General features: G+C 39.5%; 1 protein-coding gene across 9 annotated transcripts in view; it reads left to right on the top strand.

The window, feature by feature from the left end:
- The window catches only part of UBOX5 (U-box domain containing 5), a 36,860-nt gene that overhangs the window by 14,452 nt on the left and 7,862 nt on the right, over positions 1-14,546 (top strand). For 8 of the 9 annotated variants that reach the window (XM_058563111.1, XM_058563102.1, XM_058563107.1 and 5 more), the window contains exons 2-3: positions 9,702-9,874; positions 14,441-14,535. In XM_058563111.1, coding sequence (XP_058419094.1) covers positions 14,482-14,535 — 54 coding nt within the window. In that variant the 5' untranslated portion in view covers positions 9,702-9,874; positions 14,441-14,481. The remainder of the gene's footprint in view (positions 1-9,701; positions 9,875-14,440; positions 14,536-14,546) is intronic. The other variant, XM_058563108.1, reaches the window with a different exon arrangement.

The following is a 14,546-nucleotide window of genomic DNA, read 5'->3' as shown; positions in this document are numbered from 1 at the left end:
GAAGGAGGTTATTGCAGGTAATGGGGAGGAGATGACCAAGAATGGAATACCAGTGTTTATGAGAGGGCAAAGCAAAGGAGATCCAGTGATAAGGACAGAAAAAGAACAGCTAGATAATCAGACTTAGGAAAAAATGGTGGCATAGAAGTGTGACAGGGGTCCCAGGGACCACCCTTTCTAGGAGGACTCACAGAACTCAAAAAAGCTATTATATTTGTAGTTATGGTTTATTACAGTGAAAGAAAACAGATTAAGATCAGCAAAGGAATATAGTGGAGAGTCCAGGAGAGACCAGGCACAAGCTTTCGGTAGTCCTCTTCCAGTGGGTCATGAGGACAGCTTTTAATTCTCCCAGCAGTGGTATTTGACAACATGTACAGATATTGCCAATCAGGAAAGCTCATCTGAGCTTTTGAGTGCAGAATTTTTGTTGGAGGTCAGTCACATAGGCATGGAGTGCCCACATGGCAGAGCTTAGTTGCTCAGTTCCCAGCCCTTCCAGAGGTCAGGCTGATTATGGCCCAAGGCTCCCACCATAAATCACATTTTAGCATAAACTATCTGGTGTGGCCCAAGGCCCCAAGTGTATATAGGCAGTCATTAGGCAGGATGTTTCAAGGGCTTAGAGGTTATCTCCTAGGAGCTGATGAAGGGCCAGTTTCTTTTGAATGCACAGGATTTGAGCCCCCAAACCTGCCGAGTTAACCTTTACTGCACAGAAGCCAAAGGGAAAGGAGAGTATTTCAAAAGAGAGAGGGTTTCTATGTTAGTTGCTGGGGAGAGCAATTAAGGCAGGAATTTGAAAATCTTCGGTAAATTTGGCAACTTGGATATCATTGATGACATTAACAATAGTAGTTTGAATTGAATTGTCGGGGCAAAAGCCCAATTGCACACCTGTTAAATGAATGGGAGTTAAAGAATGGATTGCAAATGTTGAGGAAATTCCTTGAGAACCTTTGAAGGTAAGGGGAAACCTGAGCAGGATTTAGAATGGGACTAGGATTGCCAGATAAAATACAGGATGCCCAGTTAAATTTGAATTTCAGATAATGTTTTCTGGTAAAAGACACAGAAGATTGGCCATTTTAAACAAAGTGTAGGGGCTGGCCTGGTGGTGTAGTGGTTAAGTTGGGCGCTCTGCTTTGGCACACCGGGGTAGCAGGTTCAAATCCCGGGCGCAGACCTACACACTACTCATCAAGCCATGTGTGGCAGCGTCCCATATACAAAATAGAGGAAGATGGGCACAGATGTTAGCTCGGGGCTAATCATCCTCAGCATAAAAAGAGGAGGATTGGCAGCAGATGTTACCTCAGAGCCAGCCTTCCTCACACCGGAAAAAAGTGTACAATTCAGTGATACTTAGTACGTTGATAGTGTTGTATAACCAGTCATCACTCTTTAGTTCCAGAACATTTTCTTAACCCAAAAACGAAACTTCATACTCATTAAGCACTCATTTCACATTTCCCCCTCCCCCAGACCCTGGCAACTACTAATCTGCTTTCTGTCTCTATGGATTTTCATTATTGTGGATGTTTCTTATCAATGGAATTGTACAATATGTAGCCTTTTATGTCTGGCTTCTTTTACTTAGCATAATGTTTTCAAGCATCCGTGTTTTATAGCATGTACCAGTACTTCATTCCTTTTTATGGCTAAATAATATTCCATAGTCTGGATATACCATGTCTTGTTTATCCATTCATCAGTTGATGGACCCTTTGGCTATCGTGAATATTGCTGCTGTGAACATTCATGTACAAGTTTTTGTTTGAACACTTGTTTTCACTACTTTTGAGTATATACTTAGGAGTAAAATTGCTGGGTCATATGTTAATTCTATGTTTAACTTATTCAGGAACTGCCAAACTGTTTTCTGCAGTGGCTATGCCATTTTACATTCCTACCAGCAGTGTTCTAGGGTTCCAGTTTCTTTACATCTTTGCTTACACTTGTTATTTTCCTTTTTTTTTAAAAAAATTACTGTCCTACTGAGTGTGAAGTGGTACCTCATTGTGGGTTCCCCCCCCCGAGGAAGATTGGTCCTGAGCTAAGATCTGTTGGCAGTCTTCCTCTATTTTGTATGTGGGCCGCCACCACAGCATGGCCACTGACAAGTGGTGTAGGTCTGGACCCAGGAACCAAACCTGGGCTGCCAAAGTGGAGCACGCCGAACTTAACCACTAGGCCACCAGTGCTGGCCCTCATTGTGGTTTTGATTTGCATTTCCCTAGTGGCTAATGATGTTAGCATCTTTTCAGTCTTAACAATATTAAGTCTTCCAGTCCATGAACACAAGATGTCTTTCCATTGATTTAGGTCTTTAATTTCTTTCAGCAACATTTTGTAGTTTTCAGTGTATAAGTCTTGCACCTTGTCAGTTAAATTTATTCCTGAGTATTTTATTCTTTTTGATGCTATTGTAAATGGAATTATTTTCTTAATTTCCTTTGTGAATTGCTAATTGCTAATGTATAGAAGTTACAACTAATTTACCCTGCAATTTTGCTTAATTCTTTGTTAGCTCTGATGGTTCTTTTTGTGTGTGTGGATTCTTTAGGATTTTCTATATATAGGATCATGTCATCTGTGGACAGAGATAGTTTTATTTCTTCCTTTCCACTTTGGATACCTTTTTATTTCTTTCTCTTGTCTAGTTTCTCTGGCTAGAATTTCTAGTACAAAATTGAATAGAAGTGGTGAAAGCAGGCATCCTTGTCTTGTTTCTGATCTTAGGGGTTTCAGTCTTTCACCATTGAGTATGATATTAGCTGTGGGTTTTTCATAGATGCCCTTTATCATGTTGAGAAGTTCCTTTCTATTCATAGTTTGCTAAATGTGCAATAAATAATTTTTTAGTGTAAGTATGTCCCAAATAGTACATGGAACATTCCTTTTTTTTTTGCTGAGAAAGATTCGCCCTGAGCTAACGTCTGTTGCCATTCTTCCTCTCTTTTTTTTTTCCCCTCCCCAAAGCCCCAGTACATAGTTGTATGTTCTGGTTGTAAGTCCTTCTAGTTCTTCTATGTGAGCCCCCGCCACAGCATGGCTACTGAGAGATGAGTGATGTGGTTCTGCTCCCGGGAACCGAATGTGGGCTGCCGAAGTGGAGCGCACTGAACTTTAACCACTAGGCCATCAGGGCTGGCTTGTGGAACATTCTTTTACTAAGAAAAAAATCCGTTATTTATCCAAATTTCAGATTTAAGTGGGTGCTTTTATTTGCTAAATTGGCAACCCTAAGAAAGACATAGCATCAAGGCAAGGCTTTTTTTGAGGGGACCCTTGGGGGCAGAAGAGACTGGAATGTTGTTTACATTTTGAGGAAAGAGTCCAGTAGTCAGAGATAGGTTGAAGATTCAGGAGAGAGGCAAGAACAGATGGAATAAGGCCCTGGAGGAGAGGGAACAGAGTTAGGGTCAGTTTTGTACATCAAGAGCCTGGCTTCCTCACCTGGATTCCCATGCAATTTTGTTGGCACTGCTATTAAGGCACTGAGTGGTATTAGAACCCTTTGCCCATCTGCCTTGTTTTGAGCCTGTGAGTGTCTTAAGAATAAAAACTGTGTCCACTTGTGCCTAACAGAGACCTTTGTACATGTTAAGCCCTTGAAGGGTGAATTGGCTCCAAGTGTAAAAGATTACAAGCTTCTTTTGGGCCCACACCTGTGTTCTTGTCTCCCTTGACACCTCTCACTGGTGGGTGACTGTGTGGGATAGGCTGGGACAGCTGTCTTTCATTTTAACCAGCTCTAAGAAAAATGCACACAAGTCACATTTTTTTCATGGATGGACAAGTAACTCAATTTAGAAATTATAAGAAGTATTAGACTTCTTTAAAAGCTGAAGTGCCCAATTTACAAAATTGCTCAGTGCATTGGTATTCTGCCCACTTTTTGAGGTTAAATGCTTTTCTCTTATTTGACAGGTAATCTTTTCTTCTGTAACCTGTTTGAGCCTAGTCTTTAAAATTGTGTGTGTCTGCCAGAATTACTTTCCATTACATTTTCGTGAGACTCGAAAATCAGGTTGTTTAACTCAGCTATGGCAGCTTCTTTGTAGGCCAAAGGAAGATGGATCCTCAGGTGTTCAGAAAGTGTCATGGTCACCTTATTCTCTTCTAAATTATCCCTCCACACTTTCCCACCCCCAGGTTCTGAGTCCTCAACAACAAAAAGGTTTGGCTGCTTTAGCCTCCAAGGAAGCATAGACAGAAATCTTCCACATAGGATGACCAACTTGTCCCAGTTCGCCCGGGACTTTCCTGGTCGTAGCACTGCAAGTTCCGCGTTCTGGAACACCCTTCAGTTTGGGATAGACCAAATGGTTGGTCACCCTACCTCTCGATCCCTTCTCATCCCTTCCTTCCTTTGCACTTTCCCTTCCTCAGCCTCAGTACAGGCAGGCAGAGGAGAAAGGTCTGACTTCATCTGGACGTACAGTTCTGTAGGGGCTGTTAGCTGCAAGAAATACTCAGAGCGTGTATCTAGGGCCTCATTCCTCTCTGATAGCATCCTGCAACCTCAGGAACCCAGTCCAGTTGTCTAACTACTTAGGTCAACTTTTTAAACACATGAAAGGAAAAAAACAACTTATCCCACCACTCCAGTACATTGCATTTTAAATTTCTGCATGTCCACCATTACCTCCCAAACATTCATGTGTGCATATTCCTAGATACAGGTTTTTAACAAATGTGCGATCATAGTACTTCTACTATTTTGTGTTCTTTTTCTTATTTTATATATATTTTTGCATTTTTTCCGTGGTCATATTTATCATTTAAGTGACAGGTACACCAAAAATAAACGTGTCCCTCAAGTTTGTTTCTTGCAATGTAGATAGTGGGATTAAGTGAGAAGAGTCTTCAGTTGAGGGGCTTACATCTGGGTGAAGAACTTCAAGACTTCCATGGTAATAGAGATTTAGATTTATAAAATTAAAGGCTTCTTAAAGGCGGTACAAGGGATCCTTGTGATGATGCAACTGTTCTGTATCTTGACTGTGGTAGTGATTACACAAATCTACGCAGTAAAATTGTCTAGAACTAAACACAAAGGCACACACAAATGAGTGCGTGTAAAACTGGTGAAATCTGAATAAGATCTGTGGGTTGTATTGTTGTCAATTTCCTGGTTGTGATGTACTATAGTGATGTGCTACGTGCAAGATGTTACCAGTGGGGGAAGGTGGTTAAAGGGTATATGGGATCTTTGTATTGTTTCTTACCACTGCACGTGAAACTACAATTATCTTTACAAGTTTAATTAAAATTTTTTTAAATAAAAGATTTCTTAGAGGGTAGCTTTGAAATCCTTGTGAAATGCTTAGTGATACATTATACATAGTTCATTTTTCTCTTTCCTCTTTTTAAAGAATACCCTTCCCTCAAAAAAAAATTAAAGGAAGAAAATGTCAAGGGAAAAACTGAGACTGCCAGTTTATTTCTAAGTGGTTTGTACTTTGATGCTCATCTTTGATGTCTTCAGGAAGCCATTTGCAAAGATAGCCCCTCACATAATACAAAAAAGATAGTGGGAACACATCAGCCAGAGGAAAGGGAAACCCCTTGAAGGGTGAATTGCCTGTAAGTGGTTCAGAATTGCCATTGTCATCTAGGAGGTTAATGGCAGACTTTTCATTAGTGTCATTTCTTTCCCTGGTTATAAGCTTTCTATGACTGCCTTCTGACCAGTAGCTTTCAAACTTTTTTTTATAACTCTTAGTAAGAAATGCCTTTTACAAAAATCAAAACCTAGAATAAATAGAGTTTTAGGTGTATATATATATATATTTATTTCAGAGTTTCACCCTCATGTGTGATGCATTCTGACATTTTCTTTCTGTTCTACTTTAAAAAAATGCTGGTTATGGTTCAGTAATTTGAGTTCTTGATTCTGAATCTGCAGTTTGGAAAAACACTGCCTCAGCCCACCAGGTAAAATCTGAAGCCCCTTGGCATGACATTCAAATCCCTCTCCATCTGACTGCATCTGCCTTGCCTCCTCCTCTCCTCTGTAGCTAAGTGGCGTATTCAGCATTTCCTGGGCTTACCTGACACTGTCCCATCTCTGTGCCTCGACTCTTCCTGGTCCTTCTCCCTAGTGCCCTTCCCGTTTTGTTCCTGTTCTTGCCTCTTGGCTCCTATAGTCAAGCCTATATTGTCTGTCGTTCCATTAGTATGTGGTATCTGTCCCTCTTCAGAGTTGCCCATAAGGTCAGGCATGTGTCTTAGTTGTCTTTAGTTCAAACATTACTCCAGTGAATTCTTCCCTGACTTCTGGGTATACTTTTGGCCAGTGTTTTTCCATTTTATTCATTAAGAGCCACAATAAGAAATTCATTTTATATTGGATCTAGTATATACATTTGTTATATGTATTTGTAGCAAACTGAAACAAAAGTTTGATGAAATAATGTCCATACTATGTGCATTTGGTATTTTATATTCTATTTTAGTTAATATTTCCTTTCTTCAACCCATAATTTAATTTCAAAACCGCAAGTTGAAAAACATTGGTTTAGGCCATCCTTGCCCACTCTGTCATCTGCAGAAAGCTCTATTACAAACCTCTGCTGGAAGGAAGTCTGTAATGCCTCAAGACTTGAGTATAAGACCATTTCATTTCATTTCTTTGCACAAGAAGACTTGTGGAGAATATTTATTGCAGCTTTTTTTTTCATAGTAAAAAATTACAAACTGTAAGTAATAGGGCAATGGAGAAATAAACTGTATTTTAGTCGTATAATTGAATACTATTAAAAAGTTAAAATGAATAAACTAGACATGCATTTCAGAGTGGAAAACCTTAAAATAATAATGCTTAATAGAAAAGCAAGTTGCAAGATGATACACATGGTGTATTATCATTAAGGTACATTGAAAATGCACAAACTCCTGTATGCTTATGTATCCACACATACCTATACTAATTTGAGTGAGAGACACCCAACTTAAGATGGAGCTTTGTAGGGGCCAGCCCTGTGGCGTAGCAGTTAAGTGCACGCGTTCCGCTGCTGGCGGCCCGGGTTCGGACCCCGGGCGCGCACTGAGGCACCACTTGTCGGGCCATGCTGTGTCATTGTCCCATATAAAGTGGAGGAAGATGGGCGCAGATGTTAGCTCAGGGCTGATCTTCCTCTCAAAAACAAACAAGCAAACAAACAAAGAAGATGAAGTTTTGTAAAAAGGGAGAGGAAATAGGATTGGTGGTGAGTTTTATTTATATCTTTTAAATTTTGCTCTTTATACTGAAGTGAGAAGTAAACATGGCAAAATGTTAACATTTGCTAACTCTAGGTGGTGAGTATAAGAGTGTACTATATAATGTTCTCTGCCTTTTTATCTGAAATATTTTGTAACAAAAAGGAAATCTTTTTGACATACTATCTGCTTATAACCTCTATTATTTTGCTGTTTTATAAAGCCATTATTATCTGACTCCAAGCCACTTCTCTGAACTGCAGGGCACTTTAGCCATGATCTGCGGTCCCCAATTTCTACTCAATCTCTCTTGTATTTAGATGCCAAATTTGGAGAAGGAGGCTGTAATTTGTAAGTATTTACTGGACAGTGTTTGCAATGAGTTCAGGTAACATGGCCATTTCCTATGCAGGGTTGAGGAGGCAGTCTTCCTGGGTAAGTCTGTTTGCATTTTCATATGGTGAGCCGTTTGTTTTTTCTGGAGTAAGCTTTAAGAAAGAAGGCACTTGACCTTAAAAGGTCCGGGATGTTGGAACCAGAGAGATGAAAAGATCATACAAAGACCTCGATGGCAACCATAGGCCTATAGAATCCTACGGTGTTTAGGCATCACTATTTCCCAAAGAAATAGATACCCTCATTTGTAACATTTTTTAAAAAGGGTCTGCCACTCTTGTCCTGTAATGGCACAGTCACTTGTTTCAATTTGATCTCCAGTCCTAATTTGTTTTCAGTCACTTTTTCCCCCAGTCATTCATTATTATTATTAATTTTTTTAGAGTGATTTTGGTTTACAGAAAAATTGAGCAGATAATACAGAGAATTCCCATATACCTCCTCCTCTCCCTTGCACACAGTTTCCCCTATTATTAATGTCTTGCATTAGTGTGGTACATTTGTTATAATTGATGAGGCAATATTGGTACATTATTATTAACTGAAGTCCATAGTTTACATGAAGGGTCAGTCTTTGTTTTGTATAGTTCTGTGAGTTTTAACAAATGCATAATGTCGTGTATCTACCAGTATAGTGGCATACAGAATAGTTTCACCACCTGTTTCATTTTTATCTCTCTACTCCAGTACCTAGCACAGGGCTTGTAAATGTTATGTGAGTGTGCAATAATATCTCATCTAAAATTAAATATGAGCAATCAAATTCAGTAGAATTTGAAGAACAATCTGCCACACCCAAATTGAGCCTATCCTAGGAATAAAAGGATTGTGTAAAATTATAAAAATGTGCTATATTTCATTAGTCTGTCATATAAGAAAAATAATATAACTCTATAGAATTCAAAGCATATCCCTGATTTTCAAAAAACTATGAAAATTAGAATGCTTTATTAACATAAAAAGAATATTTCAATCTAACAATCGGCATTATGTTCAAAGATGAAACACTAGAGGCACTTTCTAATGGGAACAAAACAAGCATGGCAACTCGATTATTATTTCATATAATTCTGGAAGTTCTAGCTGATGTAGTAAGATGAGAGACAGAAATAAGAGTTACAATTTTGAGAAAGAGGCTCTAATTATTATTGAGATTGTAGAAACCCCCCCCCCAGAAAACAACTGAAAATCTATTGAATCAGTGAGTTCAATAAGACAAGTGAAGACATGATAAAGAGACCAAAGTGAAAAGCTTTCCTATATATAGAATAACTGGTTAGAAAAGTTAATGGGATAAAAGGATCCTATTCATAAATAGCAACCTTAACAGGAAACATTTAAGGCTCCTTGAGAAAAAAAGTTAAAATTGTACTGAGACCAAAAAAAGACAAAAGTGTACTTAAGATTTTTATCTTTATATTATAATAGTAAAAAGTTACAAACAACCTAAATGTCCACCAAAAGGAGAATGGTTTTATTGTTTATTTATACCCCATCCTGTTCAAAATGATTTTAAGGTAGCTTTCATAATATACACTTTGACATAAAAATAAGTGAAGAATTCAGGCAAAGAGAAGTTCGAGGGATGGGCCACAGATTTTATTCTGAGCCTTCTAGCAGCCAAAGTAAAGAAAGAATCATGAGCAATAATATGATTCATATTCATACCATAAAATATTGAATTGATTGGAAGAAACAGCCGTTCCTAGTACTGAGACCAAAGAGAGAACTTTCCCATGGGTCTCAAAGAGAGGATATTGTGCAAAGTAGAGAATAATGGTTTTAACAACCTAATAAAACAGCAACCAACTTTATAGAGCTGTTTCTTATGAAATTCCTTGCCAATGGGCCACACAGAACTATTGAACCGTTTGGTAAAGAGTATTTGTGGTGGGGCGAGGAGTGTGGTGATGGTTGTGGCTAGGATGAACAATGAGGATGATCTAGTACACTGCTCTGAGGGGCAGCTTGATGGAGAAGCTAAAGACTAAAATTGTGGTTCTCAGCTGGTGTGTCGTGCCACCCTGGTGTCCTGTGAATCTTCACAGATTGGCCACTGAATTTTTATCAATGTGTTACATTTATTTTTGCTACAGCTCGGGATCTGCAGTACTAAGAAGTCTGTCAGATGGTGGTATGTGATATGAATGCAGCAGCCACCAGGGATGCCAGGCAGGAGGCAAGAGGTACCACTTAGGCTGGCACTAAAAAGAATTTAACGTGGATGGACTGAACAGTCTCCGTAAATATTCTCTCAAATTAGATTTTGGTAAGTGCTGTGGAGAGCAAGTAGGCTGTCTGGTCAGATATGGGTCCATATGCTTTAATGGTTGACTAATAGAGTTAACAACCTCTGATGAAAGTTGAGGAGCCTCATGAGGTGAGATGCTTGAATAGAAGGCTAGGTTACCTAAGGATTTTCCTCAAAAAACAATTTGAGGCTTGATCCAATGTGTTGGAAAGGGCAGGCAAAGTTTCCAAATTTCTACATCATAGAGCATAGCCTCATTAATTTTATTTTTTTGTGTGTGTGAGGAAGATCAGCCCTGAGCTAACGTCCATGCTAATCCTCCGCTTTTTGCTGAGGAGGACCGGCTCTGAGCTAACATCTATTGCCAGTCCTCCTCCTTTTTTTCCCCAAAGCCCCAGTAGATAGTTGTATGTCATAGTTGCAGATCCTTCTAGTTGCTGCATGTGGGATGCAGCCTCAGCATGGCCAGAGAAGCGGTGCGTTGGTGCGCGCCTGGGATCCGAACCTGGGCCGGCAGTAGCAGAGCGCGCACACTTAACCACTAAGCCATGGGGCCAGCCCCAACCCCATTAATTTTAAGTTTGGAAAAACTTATTTTTTAAAAATGAGTGATGCCAAACCTTCACGTAAGAGAAAAGAAAAAAGTTATAAGGATCTGTATAACTTCCTGGTAAATCCTTCCAGGTAAATGGTGTCCAAGTAGATAGTAACCAGAGTGTTTTAGGAATGATTGGAATCTGAGTCGCAGCTTAACCTCTCTTTAAGCCTCAGTTTCTTCATCTGCAAAATAAGGATATTAGTACCCACTTTAGGGCTAACCAGTTGGTAAGATTTAAATTGAATAAAATCCTTGGTGGCCTCCTCTAACCCATCTTGTGTAAGTGCCTTCATGGCCAGAGTTGTGTTTTTGCTGCTTGAGGTTCTTTGTCTAATGACTTACTGCGAGAGTGAGCCCTGTGTTTCCTGAGACTCAGTGCAGATAAAACCTTTTAAATTACTGCAGTGATTGAAAGGGCAGTCAGATGCTCTTCTTTCAGGTATCTGAGGTGGCATTTTTTAAAGTTACGAGATAGCAAAAGTTTGAAAGCTCTTTGGTCAGCCTTGCCCTTCTCACCCTGTTATCTCTCAAGTCTAACCACAGGAGCTGGTGTCTGGTGATCGCTGAGTCGGGTTAAAGGCAAAGGGCAGTTGTCCTGAGGGTGGTCACATCTGGGCAACTCCATCTCATGCTACCATTTACTGTTGAGTTGGGTACTCAGATAAATTTTGAAGACTTTTCCATTTGGCTTGATTCTCACAGGAAGGCTCTTCGTCATGGCTCCAAGAAGACCCCTGCCCAACTTGCTCTGGTCCTGGCATTTAGGTTCTCAGAGAAATTAATTTCATGATATGTAGAATAAATCAAAGTTAAAAGACCACAGTATGAAGTGTCTAAGAAGATAATAAGGAGATAGGAAGAATGTAGATGTTAGTGAAATCAGTGTCTCCCAGTAGGAAATCAAATCACTACTTCAGGGAGTTGGCATTGTTACCTCTGCCAGAGTTTCTTTGTTTCCCTGAAAGTCAGAGAGAAAGGCCTAGGATGTGGATAGAGATGATCGCAGACTAGTGGTACCTTTATCCTGCTAATATTAACCACCTCTCAGTAATTTGATATTATAACAAAGTTTCTATCTCTTTGTTTTTTCTTGCCAAAGCTCCCTCTCATCAGGCAAAGAGGGGAGGAGAGAACTGCCTGCGGCAGTGAAAAGAAAACCTCCCGAACCCTGGAGTTGGCTAACTTCATCGTTTTGCCTAGCGCCAGCCCAGTTTTGCACTTACATATCTATTATGTCACCATCTGTGTCAATATATTGTCTGTTTTCCTTTGGCATCTTAGGCTTGCTTTTCAAGGAGAAATGTTTTGGATTTTTTGGTCTGGGCTATATATTCATTTTAATTCTTACATATTCAATTAAAGTCAACAGCTTATTTTTACATTTAAAACAAAACCAAAAACTTAGCAAGAAGCCATTGCCCTAGTTGGGCAGGAGAATTGAGGGAAATACTGCTCTAAATGTGTTCTGGTTTCCTCGCCAAGAGGAGGTACATACAAGGGCCCTGAGAGTATTTGCAGATGTAACTCCTGAGATACTCGTTTTTGAGTTATTGTGGAGAACAGGAAAGGTGTCAGAAGCCTGGAGACACTGTTAAAGCAATCTTCCAAAAAAGGAATTCTGTAAACTAGTCCATGTTGCTTCCAGGCCAGATTGTAGAATGCTCTGGCAAAGAGATAGCATGTATGCCTCAAAAAGTGAGAAGCACTAGGAGTTTCAGTACAAGTTCACAAAGAATAGGAGACTTTAAGCCAGGGGTTCTCTGCCCCATCGGATTCATCTCCTTCTTTTAATAATAAATATTTTGTAATGTTCCTTCTGCTGTCCTGAATTTAAAGTCAAAGATAATATAACCTACCTATATACATTATTTAAAAAAAAAAAAAAATGTATGTGCATGTATATGTGTGTTTAGGTATGCACACACACATTCATACATAGACACACACACATGCATACATACATAGTCACAGATGCCCTAACAGTAATATAAAGGGGAAATTTTAAAGTGTGATAATAAAATTTATTCTCATGTTTAAATGTGTGGGTATGACCATACTGGAAGGCATAAAGAAGTCAGAAGCTTTTACCAACATGTAGAATAATCTTGAATATAGACTGCTGCAAATGCAGACTATCAAGTCTATTAGTATTGCTCTAGGTGATGTAGTTTTCAGAAATGGATAACACCTCTTAGTAAAGATCTGAACAAAACAGAGTATGATCTTCCTATGATTTACATGGAAATTCCCTTCCTAAAAAATTGAGTATATATTAAAACCATTTAAAAAATACTTTGTATTTATATGTAAAACTGAGTTAGGGGCCTAGGCTGAGATAATAAACATTTAAAGATCCCATGGCAGGGCCAGCCCCGTGGCTTAGCGGTTAAGTGCGCGTGCTCCACCGCTGGCAGCCTGGGTTCGGACCCCGGGCGCGCACCGACACAACGCTTCTCCGGCCATGCTGGGGCCGCGTCCCACATACAGCAACTAGAATGATGTGCAGCTATAACATACAACTATCTACTGGGGCTTTGGGGGGAAAAATAAATAAATAAAATTAGAAAAAAAAAAAAAAGATCCCATGGCAGATCCTCACTCTGCAGAAACTGCCCACTAAAATGTTGCAGGATGCCCAACATGCCTGGCTTCTGCAAGTATCACCTACTGATCATGACAACCAAAAGACCCCAGAGGATGGCCCTGTCCCTGTTAGGCTACAAGAGTTTTTCATGGCCTTGTCTGACAAGTGGAAATACAGAACAGGTGGCCTGGCCTCACCTAAGGAGTTCAGATCCATTGGAGAGGCTTGTCACTGGGAGGGATGTTTCTAGTGGCTTCCCTGCTTTTCTCCAGGGAGTACCAAAGGCTCTTGGACATTGGTCATTTTTTCTTCCACTTTTATTGAGATATAATTGACATATAACATTGTATAAGTTTCAGATGCACAGCATAGTGATTTGATGTATGTACGTATTGCAAAATGATTAACGTAATAAGTTTAAACATCCATCACCTCACAGTTACAAATTTTTTTTCTTGTGATAACTTTTAAGATCTACTCTCTTAGCAACTTTCAAATATACAATATATAATTTTAACTGTAGTCAACATGCTGTACAGTACATTCCCAGAACTTATTTATCTTACAACTAGAAGTTTATACCTTTTGACCACCTTCACCCATTTTGCCCACCCTGGATCTTGGTCATTAAAATGACTGTTTGGATTCGATGTCCTTTTAAGGTACTTCTAACCCTAAGATTTTCAATTTCTCAAAAATGATGTTTTTGACTCTTCTAATTGTTTTCATTATAATAAGAAAATGTAATTGCATTGACAAGTGTTAAATGACAAAGATGCCCAGCACCACTATGATTATTTTCTGTGACCCTTTCTGTTCTAAACCCTCTGGTTAAGTAGTCCTGTTTTTTTCTCTGAGCTCAGCCACTTTTGACCCTCCTTTTCTTGTGGATAGCCCCCTGCAGAGCTGACAGGCCCCTGCCTCCAGCTGTCAGCCAGAGAACCAGCAGCCTTTGCCTACCTGGTCAGTCTGCAATAGAAATCTCTTCTGCAGTTTTTTTTTTTTTTTTTTAAACAGAAACCTCATTTATTTTTCTTTTTTCTTTTTTTCTCCCCAAAGCCCCCAGTATACAGTTGTATATCCTAGTTGTAGGTCCTTCTAGTTCTTCTATGTGGGACGCCACCCCAGCATGGCCTGACAAGCAGTGAGCAAACCCCAGGCCGCCAAAGCAGAACATGTGAACCCAATCACTGCACCGCTGGGCCGGCCCCGGCAATTTTTAAGTGACTAATTTTTTTCCCAGCATCACAGGATACAAAGAGAGTGAGTATAGACCGCGAGAGTGTGTGTGTTAAAGTTTTTGTTGTTATCTTGTTTGATTCTCTTCTCTTAGGAATCAACTCCTCAAAGTTTAGAATTAAGTTTTAACTTGTCTAATACCAAGTTTTATTTTTTATTTAAGGCTATTTCTGATGCTTGGAAGCTATCCTTTCAGCCACAAAGATGGTAATAAATCTTTGCCTTCCACAGTTCAGACCAAGAATTTACTGCAACAAGGTAAATAAAAC

This window comes from Diceros bicornis, chromosome 19 (genome assembly GCF_020826845.1).
Source record: "Diceros bicornis minor isolate mBicDic1 chromosome 19, mDicBic1.mat.cur, whole genome shotgun sequence".
Lineage (NCBI taxonomy): Eukaryota > Metazoa > Chordata > Mammalia > Perissodactyla > Rhinocerotidae > Diceros > Diceros bicornis.
The sequence above is the reverse complement of the archived record's forward strand: the minus strand, read 5'-3'. Positions and strand labels throughout refer to the sequence as shown.